This window comes from Leopardus geoffroyi, chromosome B1, assembly GCF_018350155.1.
Source record: "Leopardus geoffroyi isolate Oge1 chromosome B1, O.geoffroyi_Oge1_pat1.0, whole genome shotgun sequence".
Classification (NCBI taxonomy): Eukaryota; Metazoa; Chordata; class Mammalia; order Carnivora; family Felidae; genus Leopardus; species Leopardus geoffroyi.
Genome location: NC_059327.1, coordinates 28,526,341 through 28,547,395, shown reverse-complemented (window position 1 = coordinate 28,547,395; position 21,055 = coordinate 28,526,341). Strand labels below are relative to the sequence as shown.

General features: G+C 36.1%; 1 protein-coding gene across 6 annotated transcripts in view; it reads right to left on the bottom strand.

Annotated features, from left to right (window-relative positions):
• The window catches only part of WRN (WRN RecQ like helicase), a 154,340-nt gene that overhangs the window by 68,433 nt on the left and 64,852 nt on the right, over nucleotides 1–21,055 (bottom strand). For all 6 annotated transcript variants that reach the window (XM_045456141.1, XM_045456149.1, XM_045456146.1 and 3 more), the window contains 7 exons: nucleotides 20,050–20,185; nucleotides 18,405–18,480; nucleotides 16,878–16,945; nucleotides 16,481–16,589; nucleotides 15,861–15,929; nucleotides 11,341–11,423; nucleotides 7,341–7,447 (listed from right to left, as the gene is read on the bottom strand). In XM_045456141.1, coding sequence (XP_045312097.1) covers nucleotides 7,341–7,447; nucleotides 11,341–11,423; nucleotides 15,861–15,929; nucleotides 16,481–16,589; nucleotides 16,878–16,945; nucleotides 18,405–18,480; nucleotides 20,050–20,185 — 648 coding nt within the window. The remainder of the gene's footprint in view (nucleotides 1–7,340; nucleotides 7,448–11,340; nucleotides 11,424–15,860; nucleotides 15,930–16,480; nucleotides 16,590–16,877; nucleotides 16,946–18,404; nucleotides 18,481–20,049; nucleotides 20,186–21,055) is intronic.

Below are 21,055 nucleotides of genomic sequence, written 5' to 3'. Positions count from 1 at the left end.
TCCATCTGCTTCTAAATTTGGGTCGTGTTGCTAATTCTCACTTGGTACTGCATAATATCATGCTTCATTCATGCAGCCATTCACTCAGTCCAAGTAATTACTGAATGCCTGCATGCCATCTTTGGGAAAGGCTGGGGGAGGGAGGAATGGAAAGAATCAACATGTCTCACGGATCTCACGGTTCCTTCTCCTTGAATCTTAGAGAATTTTAAGACTGGTGTATAGCTTTCTGCCTGGTTGCTCTTTCTGAGACTCACTTTGTCTCATTCTCTCCACATGGGAATCTTTATGCCAAGTGGTTTAGTGATTTCTTTGCTATTTTTAAACTCATTGAAATCATATGGTGTGAAGCTGCATCAGCTGTCCCAGTGTGACTGTAACTAGAAAGAGGAGAAAAGCACAGACAACCGTGAGGAAAATGAGAGTCCTACAACCACCAGGTGGCATTTCTCGCCACCTAGCTAATCAGCAGGATTTGTGAAAACACTAGGGGGAAAGGTTTTCTCAGCCATTGCTTGACAAACACCCTGTGCTATACTGAACCATCACAAGAAATGAAAATGATCCAATGGAGTCCACAGCCAGATATAATAAAAGATTTAATTCACCACTGCAAAGTGTTTAAGAACTGCATGAAATACTTAAAACTCCTCTAACACAATCCTTTTGGAATCAAAGGCCTGGGAAAGGATTACAGAAAGCAATCTTCCTATTTTCCAAAAGCTTACTTTAAACCATTCTAAATTAATGGAAAGCAGACCTTGAGGCACACTGAACCCACTGACTTTTACCACACATATATCTTTTTCCTCTATTATACTACTAACTACTATTAACACTGCTAATATTTCTATTATATTAATTCTATTCTATAGAATTCTATATTAATTCTATATTAATCTATTATTAATCTAAACTAATTCTATATTAATCTATTCTATTAATATTTGTACTGTTCCACACACCATTTACTGTTTGGTACTATTGTTTCTACTCTTATAGGTACAGATCTAAACTCCTTTATTGGACTATGAGCTACTTCAGAGCAGAAACTATACCTATGTTTTTTTTACTTCTTTCAAATCGCTTGTTTGAGAAACTAGCAGTGTCCCACTGTGAAACTACAGCCCAACTCCACCACTATCCGCGTGGGAAGGGGACTTCTCTGATTCTTGGCTTTCTCATCAGAATTCATTTATTCATTTAACCAAGTATTTTATGGAGCATCCACTATGTACCCGGTCCTATTCTTGATGATACAAGCAAGATTATCAACAGCCTGTCCCCACAGAGAATATCCTAGTGGGGACTCACAGACAATAGACAAAATGTAACACAGTAAGTTAAACGGTGGTAAGTGCTTTTAAAAAATAGCAAAGGAATAGGAGGAATATTGAAATGTTGGAGGGAGGAATTGATTTAAAAATTTAATATGGTGGCCCAGGAGGCCTAAACGAAAAAGTAGTATTTCAGCAAAGACCTGAGAGAAGTAAGGGATCACCCCATGTGAATTATCTGGGTGAAGAGTATTCAGGGAGAGGGAAGAGCAGGAACAAAGCCCTATCGCGAGAGCATGCTCCGTTGAAGAATATCAGAGAATGTGGTCAGGACGCAGCAAATGAGGAGACAAGTAGAGAATCAAGTTAAAGACAAGATGAAAGACCAGACCACATAAGACACGGTAGTGAGCTCTGTCATTATTTAGAGAGAAAAGGTCCACTGCTAGAGGATTTTCAGCAGAAGACATAACCTATCTGACTTATTCTAAAAGGATCACTCTAGATGCTGGGTTAATAGACTGAAAGAGGGAAAGAGTGGAAGGAGGAAGACCAACGAGGAGGATACTGCTGCAGGGAGATGGAGATGGTGGCTGGTACCAGGGCGGTGACAGAGATCAAGACAGAAATTATTAGATTCTGTACATATCCTGAAGATCTCATGAGATTTCCTCACTGTTTAAATGGGTGGAGGGGCGTCCAAGTGGCTCAGTGGGTTAAGCACCTGACTTTTGATTTCAGCTCAGGTCATGAGTTCAAGCTCCGAGTTGAGCTCTGTCCTAACAAATCCTCTCTCTTGGGATCCTCTCTCTCCCTCTCTCTTTCTGCACCCGCCCCCCTCCGGCCCATCGCCTCTCAAAAATAAATAAATAAAAATGTTTAAAATAAATAAATACATAAACACGGGGGAGGTAGAGTATGAGAAAAAAGGAAGAGTTGAAAAATTTTTTTAAGTTTATCTATTTTGAGAGAGAGTGAGGGAAGGGCAGAGAAAGAGAGAGAGAGAGAGAGAGAGAGAGAGGGAAAAGAGGAAGAGCATTCCAAGCAGGCTCTGCACTGCCAGTGAGAAGCCCAATTCAGGGCTCTATCTCAGGAACCATGGATCATGACCTGAGCGGAAATCAAGAGTTGGACGCTTAACTGATTGAGCCACCCAGGAACCTCGAAGAGTTGAAAATTTTTGGCCTGAGCATCAGAAGGATAGGCTGCTATTAAATGACATGGGGGAGGGGTGCATGGGTGGGTCGGTCGGTCATGTATCTGACTCTTGGTTTCAGCTTAGGTCATAGTCTCACAGTTGGTGAGTTCGAGTCCCACAACAGGCTCTGTGCTGAGAGTGTGAAGCCTGCTTGGGATTCTGTCTCCCTCTCTTTCTCTGCCCATGCTTGCTCTCTACCTCCCTCTCTCAAGAGGAAGTTTGAAATGTCTATTAAGTATCTAAGTAGAGAGATGTTGAGTAGGCAGTTACATTTAAATAAGTGTGTGTGTGTGTGTGTGTGTGTGTGTGTGTGTGTGTATTTTATAAAATGGTTAAAATAAAAAATAGTGATAATACCAAATGCTAGCAAGGAGGCAAAGAAACTGGATCACTCACACCTTGCTGGTATTAACTGAGTCGGGGGGTATAAATTTGGGAGTTGTCAACATATAGATGGTATTTAAAGCCATATGTTAGATCAAATGACCTAGGTGGGTAAGTGCAAATAAGGAGGAGAATTAAGTCCAAGGACTAAGGTTTCAGGCAGGCCAATGTTAAAAGTGCAGGGAGCTTAGATGAAACAAGCAGAGTATGAAGAGACAGGAAGGAAGGAAGAGAACCAGGAGAATCTGCTAACTTGGTGACAGGTGAAAAACTGTTTCAAGAAGGTAATCAAGATAATAATCTTGCTGGCTTGTTGTGAGGCTTAACCAAGACGAAAGCATCGACCCCAGGGCCAGTCCCATAGTTGGAGCTCAATTCAGTCTAGTTTGATTCTCTCTCAGTATATACTTATAACTGGTACATTCAAGTTTTTTTCTTGTTTTTACTTTATTTTATTTTATTTTATTTTATTTTATTTTAATGTCTGTTCTAACCAAATTTTTATGAGAAGAGCTAACAAAAAGAAGCTCTCAGGGGCGCCTGGGTGGCGCAGTTGGTTAAGCGTCCGACTTCAGCCAGGTCACGATCTCGCGGTCCGTGAGTTCGAGCCCCACGTCGGGCTCTGGGCTGATGGCTCAGAGCCTGGAGCCTGCTTCCGATTCTGTGTCTCCCTCTCTCTCTGCCCCTCCCCCGTTCATGCTCTGTCTCTCTCTGTCCCAAAAATAAATAAACGTTGAAAAAAAAAGTTAAAAAAAAAAAAAAAAAAAAAAAGAAGCTCTCAATTTTGCTACCTAGGGGCGCCTGAGTGCTTCAGTTGATTAAGTGTACAACTTCAGCTCAGGTCATGATCTCACAGTTCATGAATTTGAGCCCCATGTTGGGCTCTGTGCTAACAGCTCAGAACCTGGAGCCTGCTTCAGATTCTTGTCTCCCTCTCTCTCTGCTCCTCCCCTGCTCATTCTCTGTCTCTCAAAAATACACATAAAAAAAAATTTTGTTACCTAGAAGCATAATTAATATGCAATGGAAATGAACTACACTCTACCAAAAGAATAACAAACAATCTCGGTTTTTCTTTCTTTCTTTCTTTCTTTCTTTCTTTCTTTCTTTCTTTCTTTCTTTTTTTTTTTACAATCTCTGTTTTTCTAAGTTTAGTCACACAACTGTTAAATCTTGGCCTCTGACGACATACATGATAGCTTCACTACTATGTGGCAAACCTAAACATAAGTCGACCTTGTTTATTCATTCAAAATTAATACAGTAGACTAGAGAACCCAGAAATAGATTCATCCAAATATACCCAAATGATTTTTAACAAAGTGTCAGAAGCTGTTCAATAGAAGAGGGACAGACAGACATTTCAACAACTGGTTTCAAGCAACTAGATAGACATCTACAGGCAAAAAAAATGAACCTCAATCTAAACCTCACACATTACACGAAATATAACTCAAAATGCATCATGGACTTGAAATCTTCAGGATCTAGGGTTAGGTGGAGAGCACAATGAAAGAAAAAACTGATGAACTGGACTTTATCACAATTAAAAATGTTTGCCATGTGAAAAACACTTTGAAGAAAATGAAAAAACAGCTACAAATTGGAAGAAAATATTTACAAACCATGTATCTGACCAAGGATTCATACCTATCTACAATAAAACACTTTCAATAGTAAAAATAAATACATAAATAAATAAATAAATAGATAGATAAATCCAATTAAATCAGGCATTTCACAAAAGAGGCAATTAGTATATAAGATGTCATCATCAGCCATTAAAGAAATGCAAATTAAAAACACAACAGGCTAATCCTCCACACTTATCAAAATGGCTAACCATATATGGGGTGCCTGGGTGGCTCAGCCAGTTGAGTGTCTGACTCTTGCTTTCAGCTCAGGTCATGATCCCAGGGTCATGGGATCAAGATCCAGGTGGGACTCTGTACTGGTTATGAAGCCTGCTTAAGATTCTCTCTCTCTCTCCCCCTCAGCCTCTCTTCCTGCTCATGCTCTCTCTCTCTAAAATAAGATTTTTTAAAAAACTGTATTTAATGGCTAACACAGAGGCAACTGGGTGGCTCAGTCAGTTAAGCGTCCAACTTTGGCTCAGGTCATGATCTCGTGGTTCATGAGTTTGAGCCCTGCATTGGGCTCTGGGCTGACAGCTTGGAGCCTGGAGCCTGGAGGCTGCTTCAGATTCTGTGTCTCCCTCTCTCTCTCTGCTCTCTTCCATTTCACTCCAACACTCCATCCCTCTCTCTCTCCCTCTCTCTCTCTCTCAAAAATAAATGAACATTAAAAAAAATGGCTAACACCAAATGCTGGCAAGGATGGAGAGAAACTGAGTCACTCAAACACTGCTGGCAGGAATGTAAAATGGTAAAGCCACTCTGGAAAACAGTTTGGCAGTTCCTTAAAAAACTACATATGGGGCACCTGGGTGGCTCAGTTGGTTGAGTGCCCAACTTCCGCTCAAGTCATGATCTTGCGGTCCGTGAGTTCGAGCCGTGTGTCCAGCTCTGTGCTGAAAGCTCAGAGCCTGGAGCCTGCTTTAAATTCTGTGTCTCCCTCTCTCCCTGCGCCTCCTCTGCTCGTGCTCTCTCTCTCTCAAAAATAAATAAACATTAAAAAAAAAAAAAAAACCTACACATGCACTTACTGTAGGACCAGCAACTGCATTCCTGGGCATCTGCCCTAAAGAAATAAAAACTTATGGTCACAGTTTGTTTACACACTTGCCAAATGAAGGACTTCTGGGTTGTACACAAATGTCACAGCAGCACTATTCGTAAAAGGCAAAAACTGGAAACAACACAAAAGTTCTTCAACAGGCAAATGGTTAACTGTGGTACAGCCACACAATAGAATACTATGCAGCAATAAAACGGAACTTTTGATTTACACACCAACTTGGGTGGATCTCAAGGGAATTATGCTGAGTGGAAAAAGACAATTCAAATAGGTGACAGACTGTACGATTCCATTTATAGAACATTCTCAAAATAAAATTATAAAGATGGAGACCAGATGAGTGGTCACCAGAAGTTAGCGTTGGGGGGGGATGGGGAGGATGGCTGGAAAGGAACAGCTTCAGGAGGCTTGTGTTAATGAAGCAGTTCTGTATCTTGATTGCCGGGATAGTTTTACAAATCTACATATGGGATAAAATTGTACAGAACAATACACACACACACACACACACACACACACACACACACACGTACTTATAAAACCAGTGAAATAAGTAGAAACTGTGAAGACTAACTAGTTTTGACATTGTACTACAGTTATGCAAGATGTTACCATTGGGGACATTGTGTGAAAGGTACACAGACCCCAATCGTACATTTTTTTTTTTACAACTGCCTGTGAATCCATAATTCTTTAATATAAAAAATAAACTGTTGCCATTACTTTCAGTTTTCAAGCCATTAATATAAAACATGCCATTCATGTACTTATTTAGAAATTTGCTCTTCTTTATAATTAGGGAAGAAGTGGAGTTCTAATACTAAAAACTTTATTAAAACCTCTTTAGTTCATTTTTCACGTTTTCAATATGATGCAAGAAAAGATAACCATGCTTTCACAGCATCCTAGAGGAAAAGGACATTGCATAACACCTCATTGAGACAGCATGGGAGACCTAAACATGTTCTCAAGTAGTGTCTGTCGGGGCACCTGGGTGACTCAGTTGGTTAAGTGTCTGACTTCAGCTCAGCTCACGATCTCACAGTTCGTGGGTTCAAGCCCAGCATTGGGCTCTGTGCTGACAGCTCAGAGCCTGGAACCTGCTTCAGGTTCTGTGGCTCCCTCACTCTCTGCCCTCCCCCACTCATGCTCTCTATCTCTTAAAAATGAATACATTTAAAAAAAAAATTTTTTTTTTAAGCAGTGTCTATGTTCTACAGGTCAAATATGGCCCATAGCCTTGTTATGGCCCACAAGAAAATAATTTTTACATCTGTTTAAACTTTATTTATTTGTTTTGAGAGAGGGAGTAGGAGGGACAGAGAGAGAGAGAGAGAGAGAGAGAGAGAGAGAATTCCAAGCAGGCTCTGCAATGACAGTGCAGGGCTCGAACTCACAAACTGAGAGATCATGACCTGAGCAAAAGTCAAACACGTAACCTACTGAGACACTCAGGTGACCCAGTTTTTACATTTTTAAAGGGTTGTGAAAAAAAAACAAAGAAAAATATGGACAAAGACCATACATGGCCCATAAAGCCTAAAATATTTATTATCTGGTTCTTTCAGTAAAAGTATACCAATCTCTGCTTTGTGGTATACCTCAATAAATTATATGCCAACCTTAGAAGAAAGTCAAAGTCAGAATTTTTTTTAAATCTTTCCTCTGCTTACACCATTCATTTGCCCTTCATAGAGAAGCCCTCAGCCTAATAACAATTCCCCAATCCTGGACTCTCCTTTGTTAAGAACGTCATTTCAAGACACCGCACTTGGCAAGTTTACCGTGGGGAGTGCTTTCTTTAGGGAGCCCAAAGTCCTGAATGAATTCCTGAAATCATGTCCCCATTCAGAAATACAGTGAGCCTCATCCACAGCAATAAGTGTAATACCTATAAAGTGAAAAATATAAAAATGGGGAAAATAAAGTTTAAAAAGAAGCAATAAATTCATCTAAATCAATGATCACCTTTACTTCAAATATATAAATATCACAGAAAGGAAAATAAATAACTCAAATCAAAGTATTTGGTTCATATAAAAATATAAGCATAAACAACATCAGGTAACACCAAAAATCATGATGAAACAGAGGATGGGAGAAACATGGATAAAGACACATGGATAAAAGAAGGAAACATTGATTCAAACAACATTATTTATTAGATTTCAGCTTTCATCATTATTCCTCAAAGAAATGAATTACTTACTATTACTTTGTCCTCAAAACTATCACTCATGAACCACTTGCAATGATACTGTCTTAAAAAAGAAGAGCTGCTTTTTTTTTCTCTCTCTCTCTTTGGTAATACTTTCAATTTTATCTTATCGATTAGCTATCAAAAGAGACAGAAAGAGCACATTCCTACTGAGATGAAGCACATCATTGTCCATGACTGATCACATATCATACTGCAGAGATTCCTCTGAAATGCCAATATTGGAAGACAGGATGACATCCACATTTTCTATTGTAAGATGGTAAGAACCAAATCTCAGTATGTACCATGCAGGTAAAAAGGAACATAATTCGTTCTTTCCTTCCCTAGCAACCCCTCCACTCTGCCCCCCACCACACACCCACATTGAACCAGAATCAATAGTGTGTACTAATACATTTCAGAGCAGGCTTTATTGTATAACCATCCATTAAAATGTCTTTAGATATTTCAAAGTAATGACAGTAGTGCTTTCGCCTTCCATTACCAAATTAATACTTCAGACAAAAATAATTTTGTCCTTCAATGGAGATGATCACCACTTGATACTTATTTGAGTATTAATCATTTTCTGCCATTAGGAGGGCAATTACAAATATGTGTTCTAGAGTCAGACTACCTGGATGCAGAACCTGGCTCCAGCACTAACATTTGTATTAACTTAAGTTACTTAAGTTTCCGATGGTCAATTTCCCACAAATAAAAGGTAGAAAATAATAGTACTTAACATTTTTTACTTACTCTGAAGATTAAATTAGATCATTCACTTAAAATGCTAAGACAGGGCCTAGCATAAAAGATGAATTTAAAAAAAAAAAAAAAACCACTAAACTATTACAGTTATTAAATGCCCACTCTGATCCAAACACTCTTCTAGGAAAAGATCAATAAAATGTACTCTGTAACCTTGAGAAGCCCACGATTCTACCTTGAGAAGCCCACGATTCTACCCGAGGAGACAGACCAGCAAATAAACAATTATAATTCAGTGAGATTACCAAATAACAACAGAGATGAAAGAGAAAGCAAAACAGTAAACCTACTAAATATGAATACAGGTTGATTAGTATCAAAATTCTCTGGCTGCTACTGTGTAACTGGGAAAAATTCAATGTTACCACTAATTTGGGCTTTAGAAACTAAATGACCCAGATTTTAAATGAAATAGGTTAAAATAAACATGATGGCTCCTCTTTTAAAACCTTCCTTAAAATTATAGGTTTGAAAAAAAAAATTATAGGTTTGACTAAATACCTCTTCATGGAGCTGAACTTTGTCCCTTACCATCAGTTTTACCAAGCTTTTGCTAACTTTAACTTTATATTTTTTAATGTTTATTTATTTATTTTTGAGAGAGAGAGAGAGAGAGAGAGTGGGAGAGGGTCACAGAGAGGGAGACAGAATCCCAAGCAGGCTCCACACCAGCAGTGCTGAGCACGATGTGGGGCTCAAACTCACAGCCCATGAGATCATGACCTGAGCCAAAACCAAGAGTCAGACACTTGACTGACTGAGCCATCCAGGCGCCCCAACGATTTTTACTTTAAATTTGCAAGTCCAAGTGTCTGCCCAAGTCCTATACATATTTCATTTTGGCTTATCTGTCACTCAAGCCTTATTTCTAAAGTCAAAAGACAATTACAAATGTGTTTGGTTTTAAGGAGTCTCCATATAACATTATGTTTGCTGCTTCTGTTACACATGCATACTACTTAAATAATGTAACATAAAAAGCATAAATCTGATTAGCTAAATGTCAGACTACTGTACAAACAGAATTCTGAGCAGATTCACTTTTGCAAGCATTTTACAATTTCCTGCAAACAAAAGCCAAAGAAAAATCTTTCAAAAAGAATTTATGCCCTTTTGTTCAACATTGAGAGTCAACCAAAACGAGCGTTTTCATCCATCCTATGCAGAGTATTCTGCTCTAATGACTGCAGTGTTCATAATTTAATCCATTACAAAAAAATAAAAATAGAGAATCAGAACTAGTTGTCAAAGGATCTAAGCAAATTTTTAAGCTAATAACTAATTAACTCCATCACAGAAACAAAGCAAATATTGAAATGGAACAAAACATATGCGGCTCCCATGAACACAGATCCAGCTTTTGGTAGAAAACGATAAAATTCCTACACCTAGGGTATTTAGGCTTAATCTGAAGTGAAATATCCTTAAGAGTTCCACACAACTGAATAGAGGACACACCAAATTTGTCTTCCATGAAAGGCAAAAATATGCCAATAAGGGATACGATACTGATAATATCTTTGATAACGTATTTAATCAAATGTTAACTTCTGCCCTCATTCTTTTGTTGGTATTTAATACATACTAAAAAGACACAAATTTGTTTTCATTAAGTTGTTACAAAAATTATTAAATGCATTCCTAGAAGTATATGCTACTAACCATTAAATGAGATGTTGCAATGTTGAAAATTTACCTACCCAGAATTATTTTAATATATAATTATTCAGTGAGACCAAATAATATTAGAAAACTAAGACTGGTTAGTTGAGCTGAATGTTTGCACAATGAGCTACGCTATGACTACAATTCTTGGATAGCTTATTCTAGCCAGCAAGAAGGAAAAAAAAGCAGACAAAAATTTTTAAAGTACAAAAAAAAAAAAAAAAAAATAGGGCACCAGCTGTTGACTAATTCTGTATTTACATTTTCTAGGAAATAAGCTCTGACTTACTATCTAACTTTTTAAAATCACACTCGCTGGTGGCAAATAATCAAAGTTACTGTGGTTTTCAACCTTGACTACAAATCAGAATCACTCATGAAAAACCACAGGGGCCAGGGTCCCACCACAGGCATGTTGAATCAGAATTTTCAGGTTTGGAGGATACTACATTGTTTTCAAGTTTGAAAAGTGATTCTCATGAACAAGAGTGGAGAACAACTAGGTTGATTTAATTCAGATTCAGAATATGAAAAAAAGGAAATTATAATTTCACAGAATCTAAAAATCAACATTTATTTAATAATACATTTAAATTCCTACTGTGTGCCAGGCACTGCGCTAGGGCATTTTTGCCCCCAAAATGTTTATAGTCTAGCAGAAGAAAAGAGATCTATAAACAGGCAATTATAATACAGGAGCCTAATTTCTATGGCAGAAGGAATTTTAGGTACTTAGAATAAGACAAGGGGGGCGCCTGGGTGGCGCAGTCGGTTAAGCGTCCGACTTCAGCCAGGTCACGATCTCGCGGTCCAGGAGTTCGAGCCCCGCGTCGGGCTCTGGGCTGATGGCTCAGAGCCTGGAGCCTGTTTCCGATTCTGTGTCTCCCTCTCTCTCTGCCCCTCCCCCGTTCATGCTCTGTCTCTCTCTGTCCCCGAAATAAATAAACGGTGAAAAAAAAAATTTTTTTTAAAAAAAAAAGAATAAGACAAGGAAGACACCAAGTTGCAAAGTCAGAGATTTCCTGGAGGAAATAATGTTTGAAATAAACTTTAACAGAAGTGAAATCCAATATACATTCATATATTTAACTTTAAAGGATAACTCAATTAAATAAGCACTTATAAAAAGATCCTATCATACCACTTACCAATATTAGCCTCAAGTTGCTGGAGTAGGCTCAAGTTACCTGAACAGAATTCTGGAGTTACATACACAATTTGATATTTGCCTCTGAAAAATAAACAAACAAAAAAAGAAATAGAAAAGGAAATATACTACAATAAAGAAAACAATCATCCAATGAATTACAACTTAAAACCATAATACCTGATAAATTTTTAAATAATACATTATACCACTCAAAACTAAATGAACATTACAAGTGTGTGTATATATCCACATGTATTAGTTCTCTGATTCTACTTCAACACATCAAAATAAACAGTGGCAAAGAGTACTCAGGAAGTCCTCAGCATTAAGGTGACATTAGAAGCCAGGTCCTGATTTCCAGCAGTTTAGCCCCAAAACTATAGTGTTTGAGTTAAACAGTTAAGCCTGTGGTAAACCTTCTATGTGTTGGCAATCCACCCACATGCCATCCTCCTTCTTGGAGAATTACAACCCATTATCCTACCACCGACTCCCTCCCCATGATTAAATCCATAGTGCCCATGTTTCTCCTAAGTATTTTGCTCTCTTGCCTAAATATATCTTCTTGGGCCAGAGTTCAGCACTGTATCAATGTCACATCAACTGGTCTCTGTCCTAGAATTTGGAGTTCCAACCAAGAACAACCAGTCAGTCTCTGCAAATGACAAGACCTGTAATTTGTGAAAAAAAGGAGATGCAGGGCAGTCTTCTCTACCTTATGACTAGAAAAGCAGAAAATGCTTCTCTCCTCCGAGAGAAGAATTGAGGAGACACAGAGAGGCCATGGATAAAAAAAAGCCTTATTGTATTTTTGATACCCAATTCAAAGTCTCTTCCTAACGGCTGGCTAATTCGTGTTCAGTGTGACCCATGAGACATTCCTATATCCTTAATATAAAATTCATTATTTGCTTAAGCTAGCTTGACTTTTTTCTATTCTGGGCAGACAGAATCCTAACTAAACAATGTTTGTAATAAAGTTTAGGTCTAGGGCATTTAAAATATATAGAGTCTCCTTTTCATCCTACTAAGTGAAGACATAAAGTTAAATAGAACGAAAACTTAATTTCCTATATAAAAAGACTTTAAAACATTTCATCTACTGTGTGCTAGGCATAGTGCTTTTATTAGGAATTAGGAACAAAACAATTAGGAACAAAATAGATACGCTTTTAATCTCATGAAATTAATTCAATATTCTAATTAACATAGGAAAACAGTATAAATAACAAGTTCTGATGTCAGCCTACCCAAGGTTTGAATCTCAATTCTACTTCTTACAAGCTAAGTGATTTCAACTTCAGTGTGCCTCAGTTTCTTAAATGTAATGTAGTAATAATAATTATAAAGACAACTAATTCAACACAAATCTACATTGAAGGTAAATCCAATCAAATTCCACTGGCATTTGAGTTGAAAAGGTAATTTTGAAATACTTATGGAATGTTCACTTTGGCAGCACATATACTGAAATACTTAAGGAAATACAAAGGACCTAGAAAAGACAAAAAACTTTGAAATAAAAGAACAAAATCAGAAGACTTATACTACCTGATTTCAAGGCTTATTACAAAGCTACAGTAATGAAGACACCAATCCAGATAGGCAAACAGATTGATGGAACAAAGACTGTAGCAAAAGACCCACATGTATGTAGTCATTTTGCTTTTGACAAAGGTACAAAGGCAATTCAATAGAGAAAGGATAGTATCTTCCACAAAGAGAGCTGGAACCAATTGGATATCCTTAAGAGAAAATAAGTTGTAATCAGTAACTGGTACAATACACAAAATTTACATTAAATGGGTTATAGACCTAAATGTAAAACTTAAAACTGTAACACTTTTAGGAGAAAATATAAAAGAAAGTCTCTGTGATTCTGAGTTAGGCAAAGTCTTCTTAGATTCCACACCAAAAGCAAAATCCATAAAAGAACAAATTGACAGGCTAGACTTCAAAATGAAAAACTGCTGCTCTTCAAAAGAACAGTTCAGAGAATGACAAGAGAAGTCACAAACTAGAAATGTTGGCAAAGCATATACCAAATAAAGAATTTGTATTCAGAAAAAATAAATGATTACCAAAACTCAGTAAGGGAAAAAACGATAAAGAATGGGCAAAAGATGTTAATAGATGCTTTCTAAAAGAAGATCTACAGATGGCCAAAAAGGACATGAAAAGATGTTCAAATTCAGTAGTCATTAAAGAAATGCAAATTAAAAACACATTGAGATCTTATTAGAATGGTTAAAATCAAGACTGGCCATACCAAGCAATGGCAGAGAGGAGGAGGGATTAGAACTCTCAGACCTTGCTAGTGGGAATATAAAATGGTACAAATCACTCTCAACAAAGTCTGGCAGTTTCTTAAAAGGTCAACATAGAATTACCTATGACTCAGCAATTCCACTAATAGGCATATACACAAAAGCATGAAAACAATCTTCATATAAAAACTTACACACTAATGTTTGTAGTACAATTATTTATAACAGCCAGAAGTGGAAACAACCTAAATGTCCACCATTAATGAATGGTTAAACAAAGCATGTTATGTCTGTACAATGGAATATTATTCATCCATAAAAAGAAATAAAATACTGACAACTAATGCTAAGTGAAAGAAGCCAGACACAAAAGGCCACATACTGTAGGTCCATTTATATGAAATGTCCAGAGTAGGCAAATCATAGAAACAGAAAGTAGATTAGTGGTTTGAAAGGGTGTTGGGGTTGAAGGGGGAGGGAGATGGGGACACTGGGGAGTGACTGCGTAATGGATACTGAGGTTTTTTTGGAGTGATGAAAATGTTCTGGAATTAGACGGTTAGATGGTTGTAAAACATTGTGATGTACTAAAAGCCACTGAACTGTATAAAATGGTTAAAATGATGACTATTATGTAAATTTATCTCAATCAGAAAAAAAAGTTAAATATATATTCATGACATGATCCAGTGATTCCACTCCTTGGTTTATACCAATCAACACATATGAACACATACCAATAAACACATAAATGAAAACATATGTCCATACAAAGACTTGCATACAAATGTTCAGAGCAGCTTTATTTGTAACAGCCCCAAACTGGAAACAATGCGTGTCTATCAACAGTTGAACAGATGAAACAAATTATGACAATACCCTTATGACGTAATCTAGTTAGCAATAAAACAGGAACGAACTATTGATACATGTAACAGCATGGATGAATCTCAAAGTAATTATGCTGTGTGATTTAAACCAGACAAAACAAGAGCACATATTGTATGACTGGTTCTGTTCATGTGCAATTTTAGAAGACATAAGCTAATCTAGAGTGGCAGAAAGTAGATCAGTAGTTACCTGGTGAGTGGGGTAAACAAGGTAGGAATAAGTGAAAGGAATGCATTACAAAGGGTGTAAGTAAACACTGAGGATGATGGATAAAGGGTCAGCATCTGGATTGCAGTGATGGTTTTGTTGGTATTTATACGTCAAACTCACCAAATTACACATTTTAAGTATGTAAAAATTATTGTACTGCAATTATACCTCAATAAAGGTAATTTAAAATGTTTAAAAGAAAGAAAACGTATGTTCTAAAAAAGATTTTCTGGAATGTTCACAGAAGCTTTATTAGTAGTAGCCTGAACTACAAACAGCTTAGGCATCTACTGCTGAGGAAATGAAAAAACAAACTGTGGTCTTTTCATACGATGACGTTTCATCCTGATATATCAAAAAAATTATGGATACATGCAACAACAGGAAGGATTCTCAAAACATTTTGCTGAATGAAAGAAATCTTACACAAAAGTTTTTATTGTATGAATCCATTTATATGAAGTTCTAGAACAGACAAAAGTATGGTAGAAAAAAATTAGTGGTTCGTTTTAGAATGGAGATAGAACGACAGATGGAATAGGAAGAGATGTGAAGGAACTTTCTGGAGTGACAGTAACATTCTATATCTTGATAGGGGTTTGGGTTATACATTTGTATGCATTTATCAAAACTCAGTAAATACATGTGTATACGTGTGTATATTAATAAGATATATACATTGTTAATATACATACACACACATATTTTCGTGTGTATGTGAGATTTTATCCTTGTTAGAAATTATGCTATGATAGGACTGGTGGGGCAAGAGATTTAGAATCCAGTCCATGCTCAGCCATGAATTCGTTGAGTGACTTCAGGCAAATTACTTGCTCTGGGCCTCAACTTTGTCTGTAAAAATGAGACAAAACTAGATACATACTCTCCTACTTCTACTTTCAAAACCAAAATTTTACAATTCTAAGACGACAATGCTAAATTCACAGTCCAAGAACTAAAAATAATAGATTTCTTTTAAGTCTTAAAATTTTTTTTAATTATCAGTTCTGTAAATGTGCTATAAAAAACAAAGTACATTTTTTAATCAGGAACATTTTGTCCATGAATTAAATAAAAATCTTTTGTGTACAAAATTCTCTCACATATCATAGACACAACCACCTAATCAGAAATCATATAAGTTACTCACAATTTAATATCCTCTAGAACATTTTTTGACTGTGCTGATCCCAGAAAACAAGCTGGAATGTTGGACATTCTATAAGAAGAAAAACAAATATTCTGGAGTCATGTACACACTACAAATATCAACTTAATTCTTAAGGAATAAAGAAACAATGATGAACAATCCTCTTCTTTGCAATCTTCATTCTTTTTATAACTCACTGATTTAATAAACAAATTCCTTCGAAGGCCATATGAGAAAGCAAGTTGTTAAGGCAGGTTTTTCAAAAAGATTGTAAGCTCAAGTTAAAGAGGTTTAAAATGTTTCTGTAACTTAAAATTATACTTCCATGTATACACTTCATATCAAGCTAAAGAGTAAGGGTAACCAAAAGAGAAAAGACTTTTGAGATACGGATGTAAACTGGCTTAGAGTTTGCCGTTACACAAATTTTTACTGGGGCCATCTGGTAGTCTTGGATTATAGAGAACTCAAGAAAGAAGGTAAGTCCTTCCACCAAAGGGTCATGTATCACTAATAAAGACAGAGCAACACTCACAGAAATGTGTTACTGGGAACTAGATTTTAACATACAGGATAGATTACATGTTTCCTTCATGGAAGAAAAAGAAAACATTACTGACTGAAGCTGGAGCACTTGGTCTTCCATCAAAGAAATAAGAGGAGAGATGACAAGGCCAATCTTGCCTACATACACAGGTGGGAACTGGAAGCACAAACTCTTTCCATATCCTGGAAATAAAAATAATACACTGATAGAAATAAAAATAAAGACTTGGTACTTTGATTTCTTCTTACAACATAGTTGGCTGAGATGAACCACTAACATTTTATCCTCTTATCCTCCTAACAGCTAATTTGTGCATAAATTTGAGCATCTAATCTCAGATCCCTCTCTTCTGAATTTTAAATCATTTGCATTTGTATTTATATTTTGAGAGTACAGTGAAAGATTACACCCTTGAAAACCTTTAAGTTTTATATTTAAGAGGACTACATTATTGCTTGAGTACAGCTTACCAGTTGCCATCACAACAACATTATCTCTTCTTTCTTCCAGTACAGAATGAATCACCTTCCACTGAACCCTGCAGGGTAAAAAGCAAAAGGCTATTTTGTTTTACTAACAAAAACCCAAGGACAAGTTGAAACCTGTTTAATTTTTTCGCTACCTCCAACAGAATTTGTTCTCCATTTTTGAGCTTCAATACAAAAAATGTATAAACCCTGGAACTTTAAAACAAAGAGTCCCATGTGATCAAGCTCCCATTCAAGCTGATTTCACAATTACGAGTTTCAATTGGTATATGCATTAAATTTCATTACATATATCAAAAGTATAAAATAAATTCTAAGTTTTGTACCAGAAATCCAATAGAATCATCATTGATTTAAAATAAATAAAAGAAATGCTCCAGGGGCAAGGACTGCCTGAGAAGGGAAATGAGGGAACTTTCTGGAATGACTTTAATGTTCCATATTTGACCAAAGGCTTAGGCTGGTTTGACTATCTCCTCGTATGTAAATTTTACATCAAAGAAATAAATCATAAATATATAGCTATAGTTAATGATTTATACGCTGAAGTACTTAAGGAGATGTGTAATGGTGTCCACAATTTACCTTGAAATGCATTTTTAAAATTGGATAGACTAAGGAATGGATAGAGAGGTGACAGATGAATACATGATAAAGCAAGGATAGTAAAATGTTGAATATACAGGTATTCATAGTAAAAAAAATTCTTTCAACTTTACACTATCTTTGAAAATTTTTAAATAAAATACTGAGGGAAAAATCAATAGGCAAGGTGATCTTCTGATGTGCTGATAATGACCTATTTTTTCTTATGTGAGTGCTGGTTACACAGGGTGCCTAGTTTGTGAAAATTCATTCATCTGTACATTCATGTGCACTCTTCTGTATGTAGGACATAGTTTAATAAAAAAAAAAATTTAAGATCAAAGAAAAAGGGAAAGAAATGTCTCCATGGGTTAAATTTTAAATTCCCAGAATAGGAAAAATCCAGTCTAGATTTTTACATTCTTATTAATTTACTTGTTCTTCATCTCATTTTTATTCATCTCCTTTTAATACTTATAAATGTGCCCCTTAGACATAAATACATTTGAATACATTAAAACTGGTAAGGTTACCACTGTTCTTCTAACTGTTGTCTTATGAATTTCCATTATATCAGCACGCTTTGGAGAGTAAGATGTACAAAACAGACACACAGATATTTATTTAATGAAAAACAAGTCAGCGTTAAATTAGATTAATTTATTGATGTATTTAAACTAGTTTCTACACAGAACTCTCTATGGTAAAGAAAACCATTTTCCTCTCTTACAAAAACAATTTGCAGATATGAATTTTATATAAATATTATTTTAAAATAACTTTGTAGTCACAGGAAATACAGTGTGGAATATATAAACTACAGTGAAGTTGTGCTATTACTATTATACGGATGGACTATTTGCCATTTTTCCTTTGTGTAAAAAATTATGAATATGCAATTTAATTAGGAGAGATTATACTCACGGTTTAAAACTTGAATGGCCAAAGTACTTCTTGAGGAAATTAATTTGCATTTCATTAGGTCCTGGTAATGAATGGTCTTAAAATAAAAGTAAAATGGCATTTACGTTAAAATATAAGTGATAGGGAATAAAAATTTTTATTTCATTGGCTTCTTTTAAAGAATTTGGTGAGGGGCGCGTGGGTGGCTCGGTCAGTTAGGCGTCTGACTTTGGCTCAGGTCATGATCTCACAGTTGAGTTTGAGCCATGCATCAGGCTCTGTGCTGACACAGCCTGGAGCCTGCTTTGGATTCTGTGTTTCTCCCTCACTCTCTACCCCTCCCCTGTGCACTCTCTCTCTCTCTCTCTCAAAAAATGTTTTTTTTTTTAAAGAATACAGTGATAAATAACAAAGATTACGGTTTCCTGTCTTTTAAATCCAACTAATTTGGCCCTCTGGATACTAGTCATGACTCCAGTTACACACTTTGATTATTACCTAATACCAAGGATTAGAACTGTGTTGTACTACTACAAAGTGGTTCATATTTTGCCAACACTATAAGAAAACAATGTTTTGGAATTTGCTACAGTTCTAAAACGTAACATGTAGACCCAGCCACGGGCAAGCAATATACCAATGCAAATGTCATAATACAACCAACTTTCAATTAATTGTAATCAGAAATTAAATGGTCACAAATAAAATCCAGAGATAAAATTAAATCTTATTTTAGTTACCACTCCACCAAATCTTTGGCCAAAATTTTAACTGCCTAGCACAGTGGAGTTACATTAACTTTTACTCAACTGATTTTTATTTTCTACTCAGGTTGAACAGTTCATGAGTGGCCAAGAAGAGCAAAGTATCAAGACCATTTACCTATAAACAAATGAAAACTTATTATACTTCTCAGCTTTAACAATTCCAAATAGAGAACTAAATTGATTTGAAGATACTATGCCTTGATTTAATACAAGAAAACAAACAGAATAACACTTTCTTTACCATCTTCATATACTTTCCACTACAATATTTATGTTAATTTTCCTACATTATAACATTGACGAATCTAACTCTACAGAGTGTTCTACTTCACAAGAAGACCCCATGGTTTGCCATAATGAATTCTGCTACTTAACGCTTGAGTAACAGGAGGTCATTTCATGGATTCCTTATGATAGTTGGCATACACAGTATGAAAATTAGTCTGTTTTGCAGTCTGACATTGTGCCACTTGCTTTAAGTAATAAATTCCTGAAGAACAGAAACTATATCTATGTCTTTAACAATAATGTTTAATATAAGTAATTAAGGATTCTTATTAATGATTTCCTATTAATTTTTTGAATATAAAATATATTTCTTGAATAATATATAATATATATATATATATATTACCATATGTGCCAAATAACACACACATCACATCACATCACCATATGCGCCAAATAACACAACATTTCTATTATGACACTTTTGTTAAAAGTAAGAATTATGCTTTATAAAGACCAAAGCACTAAGGGACTTAACAACAAGCTTTTAGGACCTTATTAATTACATGCCACAAAATCCTTGCCTCCAAAGTGTTTAAAAACTGGACCCTAAATTAGAGTCAGCGGTAGGTACCAAAGATGAGTCACTGCAAACATATTACAGCGCATACCTTCATCATCTCCTTCTTCTTTAATAGTTTCAAACTCATCTTCATCATCTTCAAAAGGAACATCCAGATTTCTGTCCATTTTTATGCCTTTTGAATGAATTGAATCTGCCGTGCCACTATTTAGATTTTCTAAAGACTGGAAGTTTAAAAGAAACCTTAGAAGCAAAACCATTGACAGTGTCGTATCTTTTTCACCAAACACAAAAGGAGTATTATTAACAGAACCTACAATTTTGTTCAAAGCTAACAGATGTGCAACCACTCTCACAAAAGAACATGTGTGCTCTGGTTTAAATATGTACTCAAGAGTGGTTTGTAAGGCACAAGGCCAAAGATGGAATACTTCCAGCATAAACAGGGTTCATTAATAGCATATAATGAACTGCCTATGGGGAAAGTTACCAAAATTTGAATAAAATTTGAATTTAAAACTTTTCTTCTTGGGGGCGACTGGTGGCTCAGTCCATTAAGCGTCCAACTTTGGCTCAGGTCATGATCTTATGGTCCGGGAGTTTAAGCCCCACGCCGGGCTCTGTGCTGACAGCTCAGAGCCTGGAGCCCGCTTCAGATCCTGTGTCTCCCTCTCTCTGACCCTCCCCCATTCATGCTCTGTCTCTGTCTCAAAAATAAATAAACATTAAAAAAAAAATTTTTTTTTTTAACTTTTCTTCTTGGGGCGCCTGGGTGGCTCAGTTGGTTAAGCAAACAACTCTTGATTTCGGCCCTGGTCATGATCTCACGGTTTGTGGGATCCGAGGCTTCATACTTGGGATTCTCTCTCCCTCTCTCTCTCTCAAAATAAATAAACGAAGTTTAAAAAAAACTTTAAACTTTTTTTTCCTTTATCATACTTCAATGTTTTCAATTGCCAAGAGGTAAATGCAGGTTTGACTATTATTTTATGAGTTTCTCCATATCATGTGTCAGCATAACATTTAAACAATAAACAAATAATAAATGTATTTTTTGTGAATTATGTGAATGTGTTTATGTGAATTGTGAAAAC